This window comes from Cyphomyrmex costatus, unplaced genomic scaffold (genome assembly GCF_001594065.2).
Source record: "Cyphomyrmex costatus isolate MS0001 unplaced genomic scaffold, Ccosl1.0 scaffold18, whole genome shotgun sequence".
In the NCBI taxonomy this organism is placed as follows: Eukaryota; Metazoa; Arthropoda; class Insecta; order Hymenoptera; family Formicidae; genus Cyphomyrmex; species Cyphomyrmex costatus.
The window spans coordinates 12,986-38,164 of NW_017275824.1; the positions used below are offsets into that span (position 1 = coordinate 12,986).

Consider the following 25,179-nt stretch of genomic DNA (forward strand, 5'->3'; position numbering starts at 1 on the left):
AATTGGGGGATGGCTCGGCGACGGAAAAACCGCTTCGATACGGATATGCAGCCAATGCAGTGTTCCGATTGGTGCTCCCTATCTTGCGCATGCGCGTCAAGAACAGTACGGAACTAGGCAGAATAAAAGAAACAGAGAACACAGAATAAGAATTTCAACCTATCAGAAATGATATACTGTGGAATAAACAGTGTGTATTCCTCAGTACATGATTTCTGATAAGTTGAAATTCTTATTCTCTGTTCTTTTTAAGGAGCCTACAGACCTGAGCGGCGCAGCGGTGAAGCGTCCATTTTCTTATGCATGAGTCAATGGACCAATCAAATTCTTTATGTATATGGTTCATGCATTATGCAAAAGTCTGTGCTCCCCGCTTAAGTATAAACAGCTGGCAAAATATATTTTTATAATAAAATCATTATTAGTTGAGAAAATCTTTAAAACAATTATAAAAAACAAATTTGACGGTTAAAGGGCAACGAGCCAATTTAGTAAAACAGAAAGTTAGTTTTATTAAATTAGCTCATTGCCCTTTAACTTTCGAATTTGTTTTATACTTATATATAGCCTTATTATCAAATTGTTAATTAAAAAAAATTTTACAATTCAAATATGTAAATATTTTTCAATTTTTCTTTATAAACTCTTCAGAAAAAAAATATACATACCATATATCACATTTTCAGTTGTATGTAATTTAATGGGTACCATAGACTTATAAGATAGACGGAGCGTTCATACGAGAGAAGCTGAAGACTTGATAGAAAGAGAGAGAAGTAGTTGCGGAGTAGTTCTATTCTTATCTAGTAGTGAATTGATTGGTCGTCGCGGCAGGTCAGGGAGTAGCCAAGAGCAACGAAGATAGATATCCGAGAGTATTAAATTGACTGAGAATGATAACGAGAGCTTCGGCGGATTGCAGTGAATTATTGTACAAACATTAATTTACAAATTAAAAGTTGCAATTTTACAATGGTGCGGTCTTGCTGCATTTGCAAGTCAGAACGTGGTATTTGAAGAAATGTTTCTTTCCAACTCCTGCTCTTGAAAAGAAACATACACGAAAAACTGGAAATATTAGGGGGGCTGCGCAGAATAAAAGGAACAGAGAATAAGAATTTCAACCTATCAGAAATCATGTATGTACTATGGAATACACACTGTTTATTCCACAGTATCAGAGAGAAACCTGAGAGCGGCCATGGCGGCCTTTTTCTTGTAATGCTTTAGACTGTGGCTTTAGCTTTACACTAGCGGCACCAACGTCCATTTTCGAGCTGCGGGAACTACGTACCACGAGAGCGAGCAAGACAGGCTCTCTTTAGGGTCTCTAGTACCAGGGGGCCTATTCTGTACACGCTTACCGACAACTGTCGGTGTCGTTAAGTAGCGATGGCCAATAAGAATCGCACTTTTCTCCTAGAACAGTCCATATCATTGGTTATCGCTACTTAACGGATACCGACAGTTGTCGGTAAGCGTGTACAGAATAGGCCCCCTGAGCTAGTATATACATACACGTCTATCGACAATTGTCGGTGCCGTTAAGTGGCGATAGCCAATAAGAACCGCACTTTTCTCCTAGAACGGTCTTTGCCATTCGCTATCGTTAATTATGCGTCATAACAATATATAACCCCTTAAAAATAAAAATATGTGAAATAAACATTTCTTATTTTATATAGTAAAATGTTCTATTTAGCGTTTATTGTGGATTAAGAAAAGAGATACCAAAGTATCAGATTAGTCATTAAATATGTTATTTTGTTGTTAAGAAAGTAAAATCTGTTATAACAAAATGTGACAAGGAGAGAAATGAAAGAATACTGGCAAACAGTAATATTACGACTTTATTGTAACCTATAGTTCCAAAATGTTATTCATAATTATGACACAATAATTACACTCGTTATTAACACCCTATTTTCCTATTTTGTCGCATTACCAGATACATAGCTGATCAGAATCTGAATACCAAGTGTACTCTTACGTAAATAAATGGCGCTCGGCTCGTTCTCTGTACACTTTTGGATCAGAATGCGCAAAATGTTCTAAGAAAGTTGGATCTCTAAATTGATTTGGATCATCCAGATAGAATATTGGTTCTCCATAGTATGTTCCCACTTCCCATCCTTCGACATTCTTCATCAATTCTGCCTCGATATTGCGACTACGTCTCATTTGTTTCAAGACACTGCATGGAAATAAAGGAGAATGCTGACTATATGAAATATCTCAAGATTATTTGTTGTTAAGTAAATTCAGTATTTGCACTACATTAGAAAATGTTTAAAAACTTCACCCGAATGTATCATTCTAGCTTTATCGTTTATTGAAAATAAAACAAGAACCAAACATCAAAGATAAATGATATTAAAAGCTGCTATATGTAAAATTACCAAAACATATGCATATATAAATATTTTAATAAAATCTAATGACTAAATAATGATATTGTTATGTTATTTAATCGAATTATAGAGGGTGTTTGGAATTTCAATGTCAAAACTTCGCGAGAGCGGGTAGGAGATCGATAAACTAAGAAAAAAAAGATCCTATAGAGATACAGAGGAGACCGCGGGTCTCGTTGGCACAGCTTTCACAATTTCAGCATTAAGTCCTTTAAATTACTGATTATTATAATTAAATTATGCTAATATATGATAAGAAGAACCTTTTCCTAAATTTTGATGCTAGAAACGATTCTGTATAATGTACAGTTTCTTTGCAGTAAGTGTAATACGAACACACTTGCATTGCAGCCAGCTTGCTCCGATAGTGCGGTAATAGATACCATGGTGGACCATGATAGATACCATAGAACAAGTTGCCCATAATATACATATCAAGACGTAATCTCTTAAGAGAGGTTATAGGTATCTATCGTGGAACAAAATGGAAATGAATTCTGATCAGAATTGTTCAATTATTCTACAGATTTCTATTGTAATTTTTTTTTTTTCTTAGGAAAACAAAATAATTTCTATCGGAATCACCATTTTCTGATTTTGTTCCACGATACATGCCTACGATACAATTTTTTATATTTTTTTATATAAGTATATAAAATAGTATATACATAATACACCACACACGAGTATATAAAATAGTATATACATAATATATCACGAATATCGATACTCGTCTCACGACTTTCACGTACGAAGTGCGAACGATAGCACATCGTGCTAACTTAGGTTGACCTTGCATAACTTGCATTAAATATGACTCAACATATTCCATCTCTACATACATTTGATAATTTTAATGGTTTTATTATAACAAATTACTATCATCACTCAAAATAACATTTCGTATAAGAACAAAAACTTTTCTTTTAACTGATAATACATCATTTAGATCTATTTTCTCAAACTCAGAAGTAATACGAAATATTGAAAAACTCGAAAATCTATTTCGTGTCCATTTAATTACATTTTTTTTTATTATAATACTTGTTTGATTTAAATGAAACTTAAAGATAAATACCTATGTTATAAAAGACATATTTTGTAGTTACTTTTCCATTGTTTCTTTTGCCACAAGTACATAAACTGAACGCAATGTCAACTTACCTCTTGTGCCAACGAGACCCGGTCTCTCCGACTCGTTTTTACTTTACTAGTTTTAGAGGAAATTGCAAAAAAAGACAAAACGTCGTTTTCATTTTTGACTCTTTCTATTACTTATTCCCATTGTGTTTAATGTAGATATCGTTCGAAATATGGATCTCTTGCAACAATACAAGCATTATATCTAGTACAGACAACTCATGTTACAGTCATACACTGGCTACATTTACACCGTGCATTTAGGCCGCGGCCTAAACAATAGATGTCCTTGTTTATCCTGTAGGTTAAACAAAGACACCTATCGTATAGGTCGCGGACTAAGCGCACGGTGTAAACGTAGCTACTAATCTGGTGATATTTGGTGTACTGTAGCGATGCAATTTCACAATTCCCTTGAGTTAATTAACAACAAATAAACTTTCTGCTTTAAGACTCTCCCCACAAAGAAGTCCAATGGTGTCAGATCAGGTGATCGGGACTGGTCAAGATATTACTTTCCACGTCTAAGAACAAAACAACTGTTTTGTCTTTTTTAAGATTTTTTTCCAATACAAAGCAAAAACGAGCATATTTCTACAGGATCTTTTTATTTAGTTTATCGATTCTCTATACCAGAGATACTAAAAAAAAAATAATAATAAAAAAGAAAGGGAATTGACTTTGTCTCATCTTCACATAATGATGATTCCTAGATAATTCAAAGACAAAAAATATGAATTCTAAATTTTACTGGTGTGGCCCACGGCATAACTTCAAATTTTATATTTGGTCTATCAAAAAATTTAATTGTATTTCCCTGTCCTCCCAAAGTTTTGACCTTTAAATTCCAAACAACCTGCATACATTGTTATTCTTAAAATTGGTTATATATTATACTACATATTTAAATATTTTAAATAAAGCAGCCTTTTTAATACTAATTCAATACATACAAGTGATGAAATTCATAATTGTGAATTTGATCACTCAAATGTATCAAATTAATAAAAACGTTAAAGATTGTCTTAAATAAAATATCTAAATGTAATGACACCTTTTTTGACCATGTAAGAATATATATATTCACTAACGTAGTGCAAGCGACCAAATTTACTATTAAGCTTCTGATTGTATTGGTATATGATTGTACTAGTTAATGATTTAAATGAAAAATATATATTCTTACGCTCTATCTCGTTCTGCTAGCAATGCTGGAAATATAGCCCAACGTGCACTCCTCATCTCAATCTCGTGACGCCTAATTAGTTTAAAATTCAGATAGTAGGCATACATTCCGCTAATTGTGGTGGCTAGAAATAGCGCGATTGTGCTTTTAACTAAAAAATTTTATAACATTATTACATAACCTGTCAATAATACAATCTTTGCATTAACCAGCCAATAAAATTCGTCACAGCAATATCCTTACCGCCGAAAATACTGCGTAATTTTACCCTTTCTGTTTGTATGGGACCATAACCTCCTTTTGGTGGAAGATCCTGCAGTCTTTTACCGTTTACTGTTGCATTCATCTTGTTCGTCTCTCTCAGCGATAATGTTTGAACTAGAACATTATTCAGTGCCTCAGTGGGCGAGAGTAGGCGCGAGTTCAAGACGGCAAAGCGACTAGGTATCATACAGCTAAAATATCTAGATACTGTATCTAGATACTTTTACCTAGATACGTTCCAACACTGTTTACCCATAGATACGAAATTTTTTTGTTGATAGTTGGTAGGAGAAGAAGGAAAGCAAAATTTTTTTTTAAAACGGGCAGTAATAAGTGCAGATTTTTTTTAGTTATAAAAATACGTTGTCTTTATCAAAGAAGTCTAATGTTCAAGTTTCTGTTGAGCTTTCCGGTTCAAATCGATTAAATCATTATTTGTTACTATATATATATATATATATATATATATATACATATATAAGTTTATAATATGTTTTATTATATATAGGTAAATTTATATATTATTATAATTATATGTATATTTGTTGCATTAAATTATTTTATAAATTACTAAATTATTATATAATTTGTATTATTTTACTTTTATGTGTGACTGAATTGTTTTTCTATATATAAAATAATGTATATAATTACTTTCAACTAAAATGAATCTTATATCATATTCAAATGATTTCTAATATAGATTTATTACAATTTTATTCCTTTATTTATATTTATGTTATATTAATCTAGTACTGAATAACCGATTATATTTTCTTAATTGTTATCGTTAATTAAATCCCTCTTACATCATCAGACATTTATTAAAGCCACTCTAAAATTTTCCAAAAAATCGTTTTTTTCTGTTTTGCTTAAATAATGCTTCAGAATCTTAGAAATAAGGTTTAATAGATCTTATATAGCGAAGAAAAATTTCCAAGTGTCATTTTTGGAAGTTTAAAGCATCGTACTTTTTGTAGCTTTTGCAAAGAGGTCCTTCTGAAAATAATAAAGAAATTAGTTACGTGCGATCATCTCTGAAATCGACCAAGAAGAATCAGGAAGAAAAGGACATTTAACGATCAAGCGAAGGCCTATTGTATGATGCAGGCATCGCAGAGTGTAAAGGTATAATTAAACGTTTCTATCGCTGATTGTTACATAAATATTTTAAATGCATTTTCCTTGAAATCACATTTTTCAAGCTGGCCGGAAACATATAACTCCGACAAATCTTGATCGATTTACTAGAAATTTTAACTGTAGCTTGAAAATTGCATTCTCTATAGAGAAACACGTACGGATTTTTTTTATTACAAATTTTTTTTATATAAACAATTTTTTACCTTTTAAATGTAACATTTACTTGAAATTCGTATCATTTTTTCAAAAAATAGTATATTGCAATTTCTGTCCATCTTTCTCTAGCTTTTGGAGTGTAGATTTAAAGAATTTTTGGTTTTTTATTAATTCTAGGTTAAAAATTGTCGGAGTTATCGTTCCGGCCGCAGAACATTCTCTATGAGAAAATGTTGTCATTGCAGAGAGCTGTAACGCCGCCATTTTATAAGAAAATCACTATAAAAAAAATTTTTTTACATTTTTCAATATATGTACATACAACAAAGACCTAAAATACATTTTTTATTTCTCTCATTACATTTCCGAAAAAATTCATAAAGTTAGGCTTGTTTTTCGTGCTCTATAGAGTTATAATGTCAGTTGATATCAATACTTATTATAAGACAATTATTTCAAAGATATTTATTTCAAAATTATCACAGTCTGTTCTGCATCGAGACACTGTGATTGACATCAAAATACCTTCCTTTGTAAGAAATGTATAGAAATGTCAAAGAGACAAAATAATTGTCTTTTCACGACTCGATAGAAACGCGCAACCTACAAGCGCGAAATGCAATAATAAAATAAATACACTGAATTGATCGAGGGACAAATTCCTCTCTCACGACCAAGTCTTGGCCAATAGGCTAGCGGCGATCGGTAATCGCGCTCACAGTAATCGCCAATCCGCCGGCACAGTTTGGTATCTACTAGTAGCTCACGTATAGACGCGTGATGACGCGTGATACCACGTGCGCGCGGCGATCGTTCTCGATCTTTCCTGCTTGAGTGGGAAAATGCGATTTTCAAAAACGTGGCCCCGCACCCCGCACTCTAACGACGCGCTCGGTCAGCAGACACGCTGCGACTGGCTGCGAGTGCTGCGACGCCGTTGGCGCCGTTGCATGCGTCGTATGCGCGTCAGGAGCTCCGCGTTGGCGTATCGTCACCGGCAGCGAAACAAGTGTCTGTATACAAGATGGCGGCGCCCGGAGTTCGTACTGTCGCGAGGATTGCCAGGAAGTAGCATGGTGTGTCGATGATGTCGCAGCGATGGTGAGAGTGAGAAGTGGCCGGTGCTATGTGCGCGGTAATTACGACAACGACGACCTGATTTGATCCGACCGGTGCGGTGCGACGCGGTGCGACGCGGTGCGACGCCGAGCGGCGCGGTACGACGGTGCGGTGTGGTGCAGGGCAGGGTAGGGTAGGGCAGTGCGTTGCCTAGCCTATCCCGGGTAAAGCGGTATCATAGCGAGCCTGCTGAGCAAGCCGAGCATCACGACGGCAACAACGACAGCGCGAGTGGCGGTGGCGGCGGCGGCGGCAACGGTAGGTCTGACGGAAGTAAAATGTGATATCCGAGGAATGGAAGAAGCGGCACGGACTCGACGCGTAGTCTTAGCCAACGGTGGTTGGTAGGCTGCAGGTAATCGAGCGGACTGGGACGTAGGCGCGTTAGGCAGGTAGACGAAGAGGTCAGAGGCGTGGGATCTTGTCGGTGGGAGAGCAGCGTAGCGAGGAATCGGCAACGGTCAGTCAGTTTCGTCCCGGACAGCGTCACGACCGCGAGGCCAAGTCCTCGACGTCGTTTTATCGTACGTCCGGCTGGGAGATATCGCCAAGTGACAACGTTGGCTTGTGCGTCGCTCCCTGTAGTCTCTCGCCATTGACGCCGACGGCGACGCTGCTACGGGGCAAGCGAGAGAGGGAGAAAGAGGCGAGCGAGGGACGCGGAGCTTTCTCGAGAGACTTGGCGACATAACGATGGCGACGATATCGACGGTCACGACGGCAACGTCGATATTAACGACGAAGATCGAGACAGTGATGGCGACCGAGCCAAGGAGGAACTATGAGGAGCTGTGTCGCCTATGCGCTTCCTTCGATGCCGTTAGGATGCATATATTCGGCCAGGAAGGCAAGAATCGCCAACTCGTCGACAAGATTGAGACGTGTTTGCCGTTCAAGGTAAGTCCTTCTCTTTGTTCGCGTTCTTTGCGACATACTGATTGTGAGATATTATCCTGTTCCTTGTGGAACTCGCTTTAATCACATCTACGTACTTCTCTCTCTTCCCTCCGTCTTATTTTGCTTCTGTAGCGTCCCTTATTTTCTTTCTCTTCTCTCACTCACTCACTCAATTTCGTTTACTTTTCTGAGTGACCTCCCTTGGTACCTACTTTGTGGCCCTGCACGATTCGTCCTCGATCTCATTTCTTGATAAGAGACGGAGAGACGATAGGAGTGCGAGAGCAAGAGAGAGAGAGAGAGAGAAAGAGAGAGAGAGAGAGAGAGAGAGAGAGCGAGCGAGCGAGCGAGCAGATTCACGGACGACTCGTTCGGTGTCGACGGGGCGTTACTGGGTGAAGGTTTTCTTCCCGCCGCTGCATCGTCACCGTCGGCCATCTCGCTCGCTCATCCGCTTGTTCACCGAGCGTTCTCGGTGACGAATTCCACCCGTTTGGCCATCGAGGCTTCGCGAGGACATTGCGACGCGGATGGCGAGGTCGGCTTGACGCAAGGAGGCACGTTTCATCGCGCGACGCACTGGCGACATTTTGTTTGCCGCTACGACACGCATTACATGCTTCTCCACAAGATTTAATCGCCGCCGCGCGTTATCGTCGTCGTCGTCGTCGAGTTGTCTCATCGACGCGTAACTGCAGACCGCGTTCCGGTTTATTTTCAATTTCCTGCTACAATTGAGTATTCCATTGTCACGTGCATCATCTTCTCGTAGCACCAGTTTATCACTTGTCTCATTCTCGTGCACGACGAAATTTACCGGATCTTAAGCGTTGTACTTTTCGTTGATGTCTACACAAATTGTATCGCACTTAATCCTCCCTAAGGTGCTACTCTATTATGAATTGTGTTTAGCAAGAAAAGTAACTTTACAACTGTTGTAAAATTCTTGAATATAATTGGTTTATACAGTGAAAATATTTAAATCCAGGAATTAAGAAAAAGATTAATCATATTGTCAAAGAATATTACAACAGTTGCAAAGTTTTTCTGCTAAACGCAGCTATTCTTTGACAAAAGGTACGGTTAATGCGATGCTACAAATACTTTTTTGATTGGTTAATTTATAAATTTTCTATTTTTGATTGATCCATCAATCGCTTCAAAGCATTTGTAGCGAGACTTGACCACAAAAAAGAGAGAATATGATGAAAAAGTATCAACTTAGATCTTGTGAACTTATAGCGAATTTGGTCACTTGAATTACATCAGATTAATGCATATAGCCTGACGTGTGACTTCGAAGTCGCCTATTAATATATCGATATCTTGACTATTTAATTTTTAAAAACAAAAATTTTTACATATAAATTATACAACTTTTTTTTATAGCCACGAAAAAATTCGGGCTATAGAAGGTTGAAAGCTGCTACACACAAATAATGACATCGTCGGATCGTATTTAATAGAATATTAGTTTCGTATCTCAAAGTTGATTATATTATGTCACTGGTGTCACACTGCATTTAAGTATTTTATGTAAAGCAGCTTTTAATGTGCTACTGATCCATCAATGTAATGACAACATTTACTATTAAAAAACATACTTTGAAAATTGACTCGTCGACAAGTAATCGCGTCCCGGTTCATTTCCCCTTTTACTTGGATATCTTCACTGTCACTTGCATTATTCTTTTGCATTGATGTTATTTGTTTTTTCTTCGTCTTAGTGCATGATGAAATTGTTACTGGCTCGTGTATATAATCGAAATTCATGAATTATTCGGTACACGTATACACACACGTAGCATTTAAACCGAAAAATTAAAGACTATATGAGACACGCGATCTTTTCTAACTAAGTTGCATCTCTATTCTTTGCGAAAAAAAGAGAAATATGTAAAAGCGTCTATTTACGTCTTGTGAAATTTAAATATTATATACTTAGAATATGTTGAAGAGTTTATGTAACATAAAAGCGTCTTATGGTAATAATGATGTACAAAGTATAAATAATGAAATTTCCTTTTCTATGAAGCTAATTAGAAGATTAAAGCGCGCTTTTTTATCGAAAAATATTTGAGATAAATGTTTAACGGGTAAAACTGTAAAAAAGAGGAGAAGCAACCCCTGATAACCTTGACAAATATCGTCGTGACCGATGAGGACGACCACCAAGTAAACCCTGCGGGAGGTTACTCAGGGTCATGACTTTGACAACATATGTCAAGGTCAAGATCATCGGGAGTTGTTGCTTCCCTTTTCTACAGTTTTACCGTTTAAAACATTAATAAAACTGTTTTCAGTAATTGTTTCTTGTTTTATCATACCGCATTGTTATTTATCTTTTTTGTTATTCTTCTGTTATAGATGTCTGAAGAAAAAAGAGAAAAAATTTCAATATTTTAAAAATAAATTTATCCACAAGAAATATTTCTGAAATTATATATAAAATTGTTTGGAATCCGATTGTTTTTTCTAGAAAACACAACAGAATTGTAGGGAATAATTGAGTAACTCCGATCGAGATTCATTCCGAATAATTTTATATATGCTTTAGAGAGATATCTCTATAGACGCAAAATATACCGGCTATTAATTATAGTTATATTTTTGAGATAAATTTATTAAAAAAAACAATTATATTACATTTGTTTATTTATAGCTTGTGGCCCTTATCAGAAATATATATATTTATATTATAATAATTGAGCCATAACATGATAAAAATAAAACATGTATATGTTTAGTTAAACTCTAACTTTAACCAAAAGCGCTTTTAGCTCTGTGAAGTTGGCACCTCTAAATGAGAATTTTGACAAAATAAACATTGCATTCGTTTGTCCACTATTTGTTCACAATTGTCCATAAAAAAAAAATCGTTTGTCTACCCTCCAAAAAAAAATTATAAACTAAAAAAGTTGTAGCACCCCCATGTGAATATTTTTCCTAATTATATAGGGGAATCGTTTGTCCACAATGCGTATGCATTTGTCCACCCGCCAAAAAAAAGTTACAAACAAATTAAGGTTAAAAAATTCGTCAACGGATAAGTAAGTGCGTATACTTTATAATTATGCATAGAAATCGTTTATTGTCCACAATGTGTACATACGCCTACGTGTGTATTTTCGTGTTTTTGGACAGTTCTTAACTGTACTTAGACGTATCCTTCGTGCACTTTTATGCACAAAACTTCTATGACAAATAAATCCGTATTAAACTAAAGAACACATCAATTAACCATTCCTAATTCTATTTCCTAATTTTGTAACTTTAATTTGTTTATAACTTTTTTTTGGACAAACGCGTAGGCATAGTGGACAAACGATTCCTGTGCATAATTAGGAAAAATATTCACATGGGGGTGCTACAACTTTTTTTAGTTTATATTTTTTTTTATGGACAATTGTGGACAAATAGTGGACAAACGAATGCAATGTTCATCTTGTCAAAATTCTCATTTAGGAGTGCCAACTTCACAGAGCTGACGCTTTTTGTATTTAGATGATGTACTCACATAAACAATGTTGTTTCTAATCTTATTATTGATTGTATTTATATATTTATTATTTTACATTTATATAAATATGAATCATTGCCAAAATCTTTGTTCAATAATAATAATTTAATCGTTCCTTTAATATTATTATTATTATTATTATTATTATCAATTTTATATTAATTTCTAATAATGGAATATTTCTGATCTGGAATATTTATGGATATTTGTTAACAAGAAGCAAATTAAGAATTATAGATTTATATCAAGACATTAGTCATTATGCTACTGTAAAACTTAAACACATTCTTGACGAAAACATCGAAATTGCTGTTTCAGATAATGGAAGATGATTATTTGCCAAAAGTTCTGTGTTATCGATGTATGTACAACTTGGAAAATTTCTATGACTTTAGGACTGCGTGTGTTAATGCAGCTGTTTTGTTGGAAAGAAATAGGCCGAAGGAAGGCGTAAGTATCCGAATCTGCGAATGTTAGGATTTAAAAGTTAGGACACTTACTTTTTGAAAATTTTAATTTTATCAATAAAAAAATTTGATAAACTAAAACGTACTTAAGCAATATATGTATATTACTAATTATTCCTGAAATTAATTGAATTTGTATTTTAAAATTTTCTCTAGTTTTAGAAAATTACGATAAATATGACATTTGTTAAAAAAAAAACCCCCCATTTCATATCTATATATTGCATAATTTAACAGTTATTTCTTGTACGTCTCAATCAAAAAATTTTAATTGCAAAAATATAATATTATAATTTGGAGATTCGTAATTTTGTAAAGAATTTTTTGCATGTTATATCATAGGTGAGTGATGACGATGCAAATAACACTGCGCAATCCTACAAGATGCACACGGTGTTTCTTAAAAAAGAAAATATGCCAGTACTTATCCCGGAAGCACCTGTAGTCAATCCTAATGCAGCATTGGGTACACCCCCGAGATTAAATTCGGATGGTGAAGCAGATCCTGAGATCGAAGAAATTCTTGACACAAGTGAAGGTACGGACGAAGGTATGTTCGTACATTTTGAATTTAAAGTTTTCTTCTTATTTTAATAATTCTTCTTATTTTATTCGATAAAGAAACAATTAATCGCTAACATGTGTTATTTTAATATGAAGCCACAGTGATCGACGATTCGGAAGATCGGCGATCGGAATATGAGATGGCATACGAAATGGACATGGAGACGAATCCTAGTGATTTCTTGGAAATGACCCCGATGGTAACCGAGGAAAATGAAGAGGAATCTAGTACAAACAATACGAGTGCCGTGACTACTCAAGATACTATGGTCTTTCCACATACGTCACAACAACATGAAGTCTATGTCTGTTCTCTATGCAACAAAGCATTCAGTTCCAAGGGTCACTTGTCTCTGCACGCGAGGATTCACGTGGGTGAGGGTGATGTGATTGGCGAAAGAGTAATTACCGATGATCATACTTCGTACCAACGACCGTATCAATGTGATCTTTGTCATAAATCGTATTCTACTGCGAAGCATCGCTGGGGACACGTTTCTACAACGCATCGGTAAGTGAGCTTCAATAATACATTACCATTTTTTCTATATACATTGTCTAACTATGTATGATGTATCATTGCTATATTTTTTTAGTCAAAACTTCCAATTAAGAAAAATCGGGTGAATAAAAATTTATCTGTAGTTGAAATAATATTGGCAGAATTAATTTAAAAATCTAATTATTTATTAAAAATGTTTTCCTAAGAGAGAGAATATAAAATACTCCTAAAAATTATAAGTATAGTTCTAACAATTCGATATGTAATTATTGTAGTTCATCATCTTGTTAACATTTCAGGAGACATTAAAGATATTTTGAATTAATTAGTTTGTCTTCTTACCTCAGGGGACATCCTGCAGTAACGTGTGCATATTGTTCCCGTATATACTCGACGCGATATAATCTCGATGAACATATAAAATCACGACATGCTGGGCTACCACCACCCTCAGAATTATCGGCTTCCGGGACTCGCACGGAAACACGTTACCAGTGCCAAACATGTCCGATGGTGTATACGAATCTAACAAATTTCAATGCGCATCGTCAGATATGTCTCCAGGAACAACGTACAGATTTGTTAGGGCAAATCGAAGCGCAAGATAATAAAATTTTTGCCGATACATCCGACGTCTCGAGTATAGATTTTTATGACGAGACTAAAGACTTCAAGAATGCCGAGGCTAAATTGGCGAAAAATCCACAGTTAACCATATTGAAACAGGCGCTGACTAAAGGAGACATTTTAAAACGGAACTTCGATGAAGATGATTTGACATCTAGTGGCAAGCCGACAAAAATAATTAAGTCAGGTAAAAATTTAATTATTAATTGTTTAATTTAATAATTATTAAAGCAACAATAGAACTGAGAGAATTTCACATAGAATTAAAAAATCACCTAATTTTAAATGTATCGTTACTTAGAAGAAGGCGAGGCAAATCCTCAGAAGATATGGTATTGTGAAGCTTGTCCACAAAGTTTTACATCAGTGGATAATTTAAAAGAACATGAAATTAGACACGATGCCGAAAAGCCATATATTTGCATACTATGCAACAAAGATTTTGTTTTGAAATCTTCATTAAATAGGCACATTACAGTATTACATGGTGTTGATCCTACACCTATCATTGACAGTGATAAGTGTCTAAAGGCAACAGTCATGTCTCAAAATTGGAATAATCGAGTGGACGTCAGCGTTTACGAGCAAAGTGAAATAAAAGAATTACCAGAGCTCTCGTCGTCACCTGAGGTAAATTTTTAATTTTGTACTTTTTATTATGTAATAAAGACGTTACAGTATGTTATGTTATTACGTTAAATAGATAAATTTAGAAAATGATGACAAGGATTATAAGAATAACCATGAGAATATAGAAATCGAAACGGTATTTGTATGCGAGACTTGTAAGCGAGATTTTAATGATCGAGCGTCATTATGGCTGCACATACGAGCAATGCATAAGGAATATGCAGCATTTACCTGTGGAGTGTGTTTAAAGATGTGCTTTAATAATACACAACTTCAAAATCATGTATTTATGTACCACGGAAGATCTAAGCTTTTAATCTCGGAACAAAGAAGGTATAATTACATTCTATATCGTCTATTTTCTTTTTACGCTAGTCCATGTGATTAACTATACGCTAGTATGCATTATATGAAATAATAATAAATCAATGTTTATAAATATGCGATTATGGACGCAGGTATAGTTGTAAGATATGTGGTAGACAGCATGACTCGAGAAAAAAGCTAATCACTCATGTCTCGATACACAATGTCGATCCTGCCTATGATCCAGCAATTTTTGTACAAATGAACAGTAATTACTATAATGAAAACTTAAATGGTAACGAAGGCAATGAACAAGTATTAGATTTCGAAGGAGAAGATGGCGAAAAAGTTGATTGTTACATTTGTTATAAATCTTTTCCTACTGAGGATCATCTTATACGGCATCAGAGAAATGCTCATAAGGTAATATAGCGATGCAATTAATGTATTGTAAAAATGCATATCAATTTTTTAATTTTGTTTTCTTTTGTTACAGTCTGACCAGATTTCGTTGGGGGATGCTACGGGTAGTAGAAATACTCTAAATGTTAATGGCAATGGTAATAGAGCGCAGTATCATTTGTTTTTCGTTTGCGAGGTATGTGGTAGTTCACATTCGAGCAAATGGGAACGTTGGTTGCATATCAACAACACACACAACAACGAACTTTCTATTAAAGTAAGTTTGAGAAACGAAAGAAAGCTTATTTTTATTGCGTTGCTTTATACATTAATCTAATTTTGTCCATATTGTTCTAGTGTGAATTGGAAAGTTGCGGAAAGATATTTGCAACAAAATCGTTACGTAATGAACATCTTCAGCATCATGCGATACAAGGGCCCTCGCCAAACACCTGTGAGATATGTGGAAAATTATGGCCTACTCGTGTCGATTATTGGAAACACGTGATGGGCGTACATGCGGACACAGTGCCTCTAATTTGTGGCGTTTGTTTGAAAGTATTCTCCGATGTTATGCAATTGAGTGTACACGTCAAGGCGAAACATTGGCCATTAACCAGTGGCGATTTCTGTTGTGATATTTGCGGTAGACCATATTCCAATAAATCGAAAATGTCTCGGCATAGAAAGATCCATGGTTTGGAGGCGGCTATGGATGCTGCATGCGATAATAACAGTTTTAATGAAACGACCAATGAATCGGTGAAACCTGATCATAATAATGGTGCTTCAGAAATAGAACTACATTGCGAACAGTGCCCTGAACTCAGTTTCACGACATTGGACAGTTTGTGTAATCATCGACGGATAACGCACAATCTTTTCCCGTGCGATTTATGTAACAAATGTTACGGAAGAACATCACACTTATGGAAACATGTGAATAGGGTGCACAAAGGACATACAGATGTGACCTGTCCTTACTGCGCAAAGACAAGCGCGTCAAGGGATCATCTGGCAGCACATATTGCAAAAATTCATAGGTTTATGCCCGCAGTGAGTAAGGACAATCAAAACTGCGTTACTTCCAAGTCTTTGAATACAGACGATGGTGTTTTGCATTATTGCGAGAAATGTAACAAGGGATTCCATAAACGTTACTTGCTTCGTCGTCACATGAAGGGCTGTCAAAACTATCGTAAGGATCCTGGGGCATTGTTAACTCGTTGCCGTGCCTGCGAGAGGATATTCAAAGATCGTGCGAGTCTGCAGAAACATATTGAGAATCATCATACCACATATACTTGTCATTTGTGTAATGAGACAATCACTTCTAAGCTGGGCATCATGACACACAATCGTATCAATCATATGGATCATCCGGATTTGACGTGCGACTACCAGAGCTGTAAAAAACTCTTTCGCACCAAGGAAGATCTGGAATCTCATCGAAAAGATCACAAATATCATAGCAATCCGAACGTTTGTGATTTTTGCGGTGACACCGTAGAAAATAAATTAAAATTGAAGATGCATGTATTATCATTGCATCGAAATGAGATCGGTGTATCTTGTGGAGTCTGTCTCATTCCGATGAAAGATCCTAAAGATTTAAAAAAACACGTCGAAGCGGTGCATAGCAGCGTTCTTTCTCATCCAAACACGTGTCAGGTATGTGGTAAGCAATATGCATCCAAATGGAAGGCTTTTGATCACACGAAGAAGTGTCATGGCAAAGTTTTTCTCACGTGCAAACAGTGTCTAGCTGTTTTTACGGATGAGAATGATATACGCGATCACTATGAATATGTGCATAACGTCCCAAAGGACCAATTAGCTATTTTCGAATATAGAATGGATATTGGTGCAAAGAGGGAAGGTTGCGATACTCTTGATATTATTGTCAAGGAGGAACCGGATGATTTGGAGTTTGACGAAGAAATATGTGACGAAAGTTCGAATGATTCTCGCAAACGTAGATCGCCAAATGATACGTATGATTGCGAAATGTGTCCCGAGATCTTCCTAAATTCAGACACTCTCGCCAAGCATTATCAGAACGTCCATAATACAGATCCCGTCCGTATGTTCAAGAAATTCAGAAAGGATAATAGCGATAATAAGCGCAAGATGAGAAATAGAAATAACTTTGAATGCAAGAATTGTAAAAAGCAATTCTCTACCAAGACTCTGTTCTGGAATCACATAAATGTATGTACACGACGAAACTCAATAGGTAGATTTGACATGCCGAATAATGTTCCAACATCAATTCTAGAATCTCATCTAAAAAACAACAATCAACGAGAAGAACCGGCACCGCTTACGAACGAATCTAACTTGAATATTCCCGACTTCAATCTATTCGAAGACATCAATTTACAATTGTCAGCCCAGAAACCTGTGCCGAATCTTATGCCATTGTCGCAGATGAAGGCGGCGAGTAACGGCAAATGCTCGAGAAAAGACTCGCGCAAGGTATATGATGAATCGACCAATACCGAGTGTACATGTGAAGTTTGTGGTAAACAATGGCCCGCCAAGAAGCATCTGTGGCAACATTTAATTCGTTTCCATCGCGCCGAAGCTGCTGTTACGTGTGGCGTATGCTTGAAGCTGTGTAAATCTTACCAAGACTTAGCCGACCACTTGAAGGCTGAGCATGCTCCAGTTTTATCGCCGGAGGGTAATAATTTCACTTGCAAAACATGCGGTAGATATCATAACGCGAGAAGTAAATTGCTGTTACACATGAGCATCCATATTGGGAACTTTCGGTGTCAAAAATGTCAGCAAGGTTTTGCAAGTGACGAAAAACTTATCGAGCATGCGACGAACTGCAATGGCAAATCAGAGTTTGAGAATAACACGGTGGCAGATGAAGATAATGCAAAGAATGACAACGACGAGAAGGGCAGTTTAATCGCCGACGAGACATCAGTCATTGAGGAAACAGAGGAAGTTGAGGAAGCTGATTACGAATCAGAAGGTGAAAGAAGTAGGGATATCCAAGACGAAGATAATTCGGAAAATAGCGAAGAAAATAATTCGGAAAATAGTGATGATTCAGACAGTGATAGTAATAGTAGTTCAAGCGAAGACGAAAACGAAGAAGGAGAAGAGGAAGAGAAGGGGGAGGAGAAGGAAGAAGGAAATGAAAATGAATCCGATACTACTAGTAGAGCGAGCGGTGATAGTATATCATCATGTAATTCCGATAGCGACGATGAATCGGATATAGATGAAACGGAAGTAGACGCGACGGAAAAGAAAACTGTACAATTGAACGATGTTAATAGATTCAGAATACATAGTAACGATATTCGAGAGAATATGCCAATAGAGACAAATTTCAAGGATCAGAAAACCGATCTTACATCCATAACAATGGTTGTAGAACAGACTAAACCGAGTAATTTAAATGATCTTTTGATTTCTAACGCACCGGGAAATATGAGTACCGACAAATTTGAGGCCTTTCGTGTCGTAAAGCTGCGACATGCTAAAACTGTAACGAGTGATGTAGACTCTGATAACGAAGATGATGATGATGATAACGAAGAAAATGATGAGGAAAATAACGAAAATGAAGAAGAGGAAGAAGATGATGATCAGGATGAAGATGAAGATGAGGCTGATGCTGACGCTGAAGATAAAGTTGTAGCGGAAGAAGAAGAAGAGGAAGAAGAGGATGATGAAGATGATGACGATGGACCGCCTGTATTAAGTCCAATAATGCCTTTGTTACCAGAAAACGAATCTGAGGAGTATAGCGGTACGACAGATCGCACTAGACATAAGCTTAGTCCAATGATTTCGCTGAGTATGGCTAAACATCTAGAGGAATGCGAAACACCAAATGACACAGACAACTTCTTTGCAGCTAATAACAATGATCTACCCGTAACATGGGACGAGAATTTGGATGATAACGTAATCAACAATGGCGATTGCAACTCCGATGTTGGAAACAGGGATGTGGAGAAAAGTGAAGAACTTGATGAGTATGTAAAAATGGAAATAAACGAAGGCGATGACTTCGAGGAAGATTCTGTGGATGAGAACGTAGTGAGAGAAGATGATGGAAACAATCCAGTGCATGAGGTGCATAATTTGGACGGAACTGTGTTAATGGTAACTAATGATGCGGAAGGTAATCAAATTTTGATAGAACAAAACGTGTTAGATATCGATAACGAGGACTCTAATGCCGAAACGGCGCAGTATATTTATCCCGAGAACACTTATGAGATCGAGGAAGAAGATTACGCAACGCAAAACGAAACTGACATTATGCAGACGGATGAAATGCAAGGTAATATATCCTACATTCAGGATATATCGGAGGATGAGGATAGTATGCAGGATGATATCGAGGAGACAAATAGTGATGTGCAAAAACAGTAGCACATGAGTGCCAAAACAGAGAGAGGGGGGGGGGGGGGGAGAGAGAGAGCTAGAATAATAATTCTGTAATAAAGTATAAGATAATTAATATGAAATTAAGATCCTTATAAAAAGAAATTACATACATATGTACCTTGAAAAATGAATATTGTATAGTAGAATAAGTTTATAGCTTATAGCTTTGGAAAATTTTTAATAGACTGCGTAAATAAGAAAGAGAAAAAGGGAGGAGGAAGGAGAAAGAGAAAGAGTAAATTACGAGACAATTTTCAACGGAAAACGTTTTGTTTTCTTTGATCTGCCAGGGGCTTTGCCTTCATTCACTTGCGAGATGTTGCAAGCTTCCGATTAATCGTTTCGGAAAATAATACGATTTTGAATTATTAACCATTTTACTATGTGTGTGTGTGTGTGTGTGTGTGTGCGTGCGTGCGTGCGTGCGCGCGCGTGTGTGGTGTGTGTGTGTGTGTATATATATATATAATATATATATGATGTTTAGATTATTGTAAAAATTATAATTTACAGTGTCTTTTTTTAGTTTTCGATATTAGATATCAACGATTTGTTATAAGTATCGTTTATTTATATCGGTATAACACTTATTTTGACAATAATATGTTCCGACTATTCACATAAAATACCATCCGCTAGACTAGATAGTAGAGGTCACGAATTTATGAACTTAATTTATGTGATCATTCTTAGTTCTGTCATTGATGCTAGAAGGATCAAAATCTACAAACCACGTCATAATCATTTCTTTTTTTCAAATTGTACAATTTATTGTCTTAAATAATAATTTTAATCATTTTTGAAAGAGAGGGAGAGGAAGGGGCTACAAAAGTAAATAAATAAAAAATACAAAAAGTAAGACTCTCTTAATTAAAAAAAATATCTAAACATTAAAAAACATTTAATAAAACGCGTTATTTTTAAAGTGACACTTGTACACGGTCACATAAATATCTAATTTCTCCAAATAAATTTTGCAAATCAACTTCTGGTGTTTTTCTGTGCAAATTGATTTTATTAGCGAGCGATGACAGAACTATTAAAATCGAATTAGATTTATAAAAAAAAAAGTCGGATATTATAACAAGCAAATACTATACATATTTTATGTCAAGATTTATTAGCATTCTATTTTTCAGGATTCTTTTTCTTAGTATAACGAAGATGTAGTACACACTTGCTATATTTTTTATGGAAGTAAAGAAAAAATAAAAGGAATTAATGTGAATTAATAGCTTTAAATAATCAACTGTACAGTTATGTAATGCGAGTGTGTTTGTACGTGAGCGAGTGCACGAGTGTATAAACGCGACAGATGTGATTGCAGACTTATATATTAAAGAAAAAAAGCGTACCTCAATTACAAATACAATATTAACAATTAGTTGAGATTAATGCGATGATAATTGCTTTGTATTATATGATACTTTAACCGTCTTACAGATTTCCTGAATTATTTAGTGTTATCGAATGTTTTCAATTAAGAATCGAATATTAATGGAAGAGAGAATCGTCGTATTGTGTTTAGATTGAGATTTTTTTAATCTCGCAATTTTTATAGACACGTACTGACACAAAATTAGATTTAAACAGTTAAATTTTTAGAGATAGCGTTCATCTTTATCGATTTCTAACATGTCAGCGATCTCTTTTTTTTTTTTTTCTTATTATTTATTATATATTCATTCCAAAGTAATTTTTAAGATACATTAGGCTCTTTACGAAGGAAAACCATTGATTTGCTATCCGTATTATGCGATTGCATGTGAACGATCTACTTGATATTGCAAAGGGAGGGCGGCGGGATAAAAATTGTGAGGCGATTACGATAACCGGGGCCCCTCAAAATGAAAGCGATTTTGAGAAGCATTTATAGATAGGAATACGAGAAAAATAGTAAAAAAAAAATTCTACGAATAGATACAAAAATAACTGAATTTCAATTCTACAATTATTATTATTATTTACGCTTACCATCGTGTGAGATTGCAACTTTCCACGCGTTTCTTTTAGAAAAACGTGAACCATATTAGCGTGCTTTTCAATTATATACATTGCGACGAAATAAATACCTAGGATATTTATTGAGTTTAGCTACATGGGTTTCGACTTTTTACGCAAAGCGACAGCTATCTTACACCAACAAATGAGTTGGGTTAGGTTATTTTTAACAGTAGTGGAGTTCCCCCCCGCAGGAGGGGCGGAACTTATTGCATTCACGCGAAGCGACTACACCTCTATTGCTTTGGAATTTAATAATTGGAGAATTTTTATTACTATTTTTCTCGTGCTAAAATTGCTTTAAAAAAATTACTATTGTTTTGGGAAGCCCTGGTTATTGTAATTGTGCCAATATTGTTGACGGTCATTTAGAAAAATATTTAAATATCGTAAATATGAAAATTTATACTATCCTTAAATATTATGATTTTAAAGAAGTATGTGTTGTTATACATACACATGTTTTTGTACGTATGTATATGTATGTACGTTTGTATTTGTACATATATATGTACCTACGTATATAACATGTATATATATGTGTGTATGTTTATTTAAAATCCATAATATTTATAGATATACGTATATCGCGTTGCAGTATTTTCACACAGTTTATAAACTTTTTTTTATATAACAGTTACTAATATTTACGATTAATGCCAATAAATGCGACTATTGCTGCATTTTAAGTTTATAGAGTGATTATAAGAATAAAGTACACTCATAATTTATGAATGTATGTTATTTACATATTCAGCCGAACTGTACATGAATTTGCCTTACACAATCGTGCATGAAAATTGTTTTGTCTGGAAAAACTAATCGCGTGTAACAAAAAAAAATTAACGAGACAGAAATAGAGTCAACATCAATGTGAATATTATGTCCGAAGCTTTTCTTTGCTCTGCTGCACGAATGGAACGTGAATCATATGTATTGTGTAATACAGACATGCGAAGGGGATATTACATGTATAATTTATCACAAAATTATCATTCTCTATATTTGTTCACAATTCACAGATTACAATAATTATTCTCCATGTGTTTTTACAAAATGAATTTCTTCTTTTATCCTTTCCAAATATATTTCCTTTCTCGTAAAGGCATAAATTAGTAACTATGTATATATACACATATATATATATATATATATATATATATGTATATAAAATTACATATGTATATACATTGCATACGATTTCTAATGCTATCTTTTCTATAATGATAGAATTTAGAATCGATTTTTTTAAAGCGAAAGTTCAACGGTGAATACAAATTACGTAAATATATGCAATATACGAACTTAAAAATTATTAAAGCAAATTAACTTTCTAAAATGTAAACGAACAATGAAATGTATCAGTTAACAATAAATAAGTTAAGATTGCTCATTTTCCTCGGAAAAAATGCTTCATTTATTTAGATATATGCTGTAAAAAGAAATCATGTCTGATTTCTTGCCGTTATAATTCAATATAGCTGCAGCAAACTAGTTCAGAGCCTTAAAGGCCGGAAACTTGTGCCTAATTCGGTCATCCTAAATGCAGTATCAAAAGCGAGGAAATATATGTGTTGGATCTTAGAGCTTATGTTTTGGTCTACATAAAGAACTTTTCATCAATAAAATTACTCTAATTTGACAAAGCAAATCTATGAAGGAAGTTGATTGTAATTTTCTTATTCGTGTGACATGTAAATACTCATTAAAAGTTTTTTTATAAAGCACTCAATTATATTTATTATTTGATATTCTAATTTTATCTTTACTATTATATTTTAATCTTCATATAAGAATGGTGATTCAAAAAAGGAATTACACATCAAGCTGATTAGTTTATTTATATCCTTCCGCACAAAATATATTAAATTTTCTAAATATTTTTCTTGAGATTTATTCTACTTGCAAAGATATCAATTTCTTGCAAGCATTAAGATATACATGCTATGTATACATACATATATAATATTCACATTTTACTTTGTATAGGATTGTTTACAATCGACACATTACACACGTAACAAAAACGATTGTATGCTATTATGATCATATATTGTACAAAGAAAATAAATACTTGGCCATTGTCATTTCTATTGAAAAAACAGTTTAAAATTTCGAAAATGTCTGAAACGTACCCCTGAGTTTCGTTTAATATATTATTTAAATTTGGAGATGTTTTTTTTTTTTCAGGATTCTTGAAAATAATCGAAATTCTTTTGTAATTACTTTGAGCTCTTTGAAACTTTGTGAAATACTTTTTAAAATTATAGACTCATTCTTAAAAATTTAATTCACTTTACTCGTGATTTTTACAGTTATGCCATTTACTCTACATAATACAATTAAGACTAATATGTACATATAATACCATATCAACATTTTCTAATTATTCTAATTACAGAATTTCTTGTTTTTACGATTGCGTTGCGAACAATGAATATTAATATAAACAGTCGATCGATACCTTTATATAATGTCACATAGATGTTAAAACATATATAGATTGCGTGACTCACATTTAATATTGGCAAGAGAAACATTAACACTAATTTTATTCCCTTTAAACAACACACGAACAAATTCCTCGTTAGTATAAAAACAACAACCGTGTGATTATATTGATATGAATTTTCCTCCCCATCAAATGAATAAATTGTAAACATAAACATTTCTATCTATATTAGAAAGATGAAATTCTCGTTACGTAATAAAAATTAGATCTGTTAGAATTGCTTCATTTGTACCTATCTTCGCAACAGGTGAGCGTAAATTAGTCCTTTTAAGAAAATACATGAAACTTTTAGAGCTTTTCGATCCCTATAGCAAATTTCTTGAATTTAGGACTTAGACCTCTATATTTCAGAAGTATTTATATTATAAAATATCTTTGATCTTTTCCAAGCTTCATTTGAACAGTGGAGCGGAGCAGCAATACGGTCATGTCTTTTTCGTTAAATATTTTTTTTGTTTAAAAAATAAAAAGATTTATGCGAATATTTGATGCGAATTTAAATTACTCTATTACATTACTTTTCTTTCTGTAATGCTACATAGAATCGTACATATAATGACAGAGAAATTATTCCAAATAATTATACATATTATGCTTAGGAAATAAAATATTTATACCTAAGATAAATATAATTTCGTGAACAGTCATCGAATAAAATGACAAATTTTAAATATTAAAAACATAGTATTATATAATAATAAAAATAAAAATAACATAATATAATATAATATTGTAATAATATAATTTATAATTATATTATATTAAACATATTATATTTAATGATATGTACAACTTTAAATAAATTCGTTGTTTATAAAAATTTTATTAATGAATTTATTTAATGTTGTATATTACATATTGTAAAAGATTATAATATTTTAAATTTTCATTATTTCATCCAATTTGGGTC

At 34.4% G+C, this 25,179-nt stretch overlaps 2 protein-coding genes across 2 annotated transcripts; one reads left to right on the plus strand and one right to left on the minus strand.

Annotated features, from left to right (window-relative positions):
- Positions 1-1,848: 1,848 nt before the first annotated feature.
- Positions 1,849-5,202, minus strand: ND-B16.6 (NADH dehydrogenase (ubiquinone) B16.6 subunit). The gene is made up of 3 exons (XM_018537668.1): positions 4,981-5,202; positions 4,738-4,888; positions 1,849-2,194 (listed from the first exon to the last, which is right to left on the minus strand). Exons 1-3 carry the CDS (start codon positions 5,186-5,188, stop codon positions 1,987-1,989), a joined length of 567 nt encoding a protein of 188 aa, XP_018393170.1. The 5' UTR covers positions 5,189-5,202; the 3' UTR covers positions 1,849-1,986.
- Positions 5,203-8,175: 2,973 nt separating this feature from the next.
- LOC108772138 (zinc finger protein Xfin) lies at positions 8,176-19,759 on the plus strand. Its single transcript, XM_018537598.1, has 10 exons — positions 8,176-8,316; positions 12,155-12,286; positions 12,646-12,853; positions 12,964-13,378; positions 13,717-14,183; positions 14,298-14,626; positions 14,700-14,959; positions 15,085-15,355; positions 15,429-15,611; positions 15,692-19,759. Exons 1-10 carry the CDS (start codon positions 8,176-8,178, stop codon positions 19,739-19,741), a joined length of 6,456 nt encoding a protein of 2,151 aa, XP_018393100.1. The 3' UTR covers positions 19,742-19,759.
- The last annotated feature ends 5,420 nt before the right edge of the window (positions 19,760-25,179 follow it).

Coding starts and splice junctions, on each gene's coding strand:
- LOC108772138 (XM_018537598.1), top strand. CDS start 8,176: ATGGCGACCGAGCCAAGGAGGAACTATGAGGAGCTGTGTCGCCTATGC. Junction 12,287..12,645: donor GAAATAGGCCGAAGGAAGGC/GTAAGTATCCGA, acceptor GTTATATCATAG/GTGAGTGATGACGATGCAAA. Junction 14,960..15,084: donor TTAATCTCGGAACAAAGAAG/GTATAATTACAT, acceptor TTATGGACGCAG/GTATAGTTGTAAGATATGTG.
- ND-B16.6 (XM_018537668.1), bottom strand. CDS start 5,188: ATGATACCTAGTCGCTTTGCCGTCTTGAACTCGCGCCTACTCTCGCCC. Junction 4,889..4,980: donor ATTACGCAGTATTTTCGGCG/GTAAGGATATTG, acceptor AAAATTTTTTAG/TTAAAAGCACAATCGCGCTA. Junction 2,195..4,737: donor CTAGCAGAACGAGATAGAGC/GTAAGAATATAT, acceptor ATTTCCATGCAG/TGTCTTGAAACAAATGAGAC.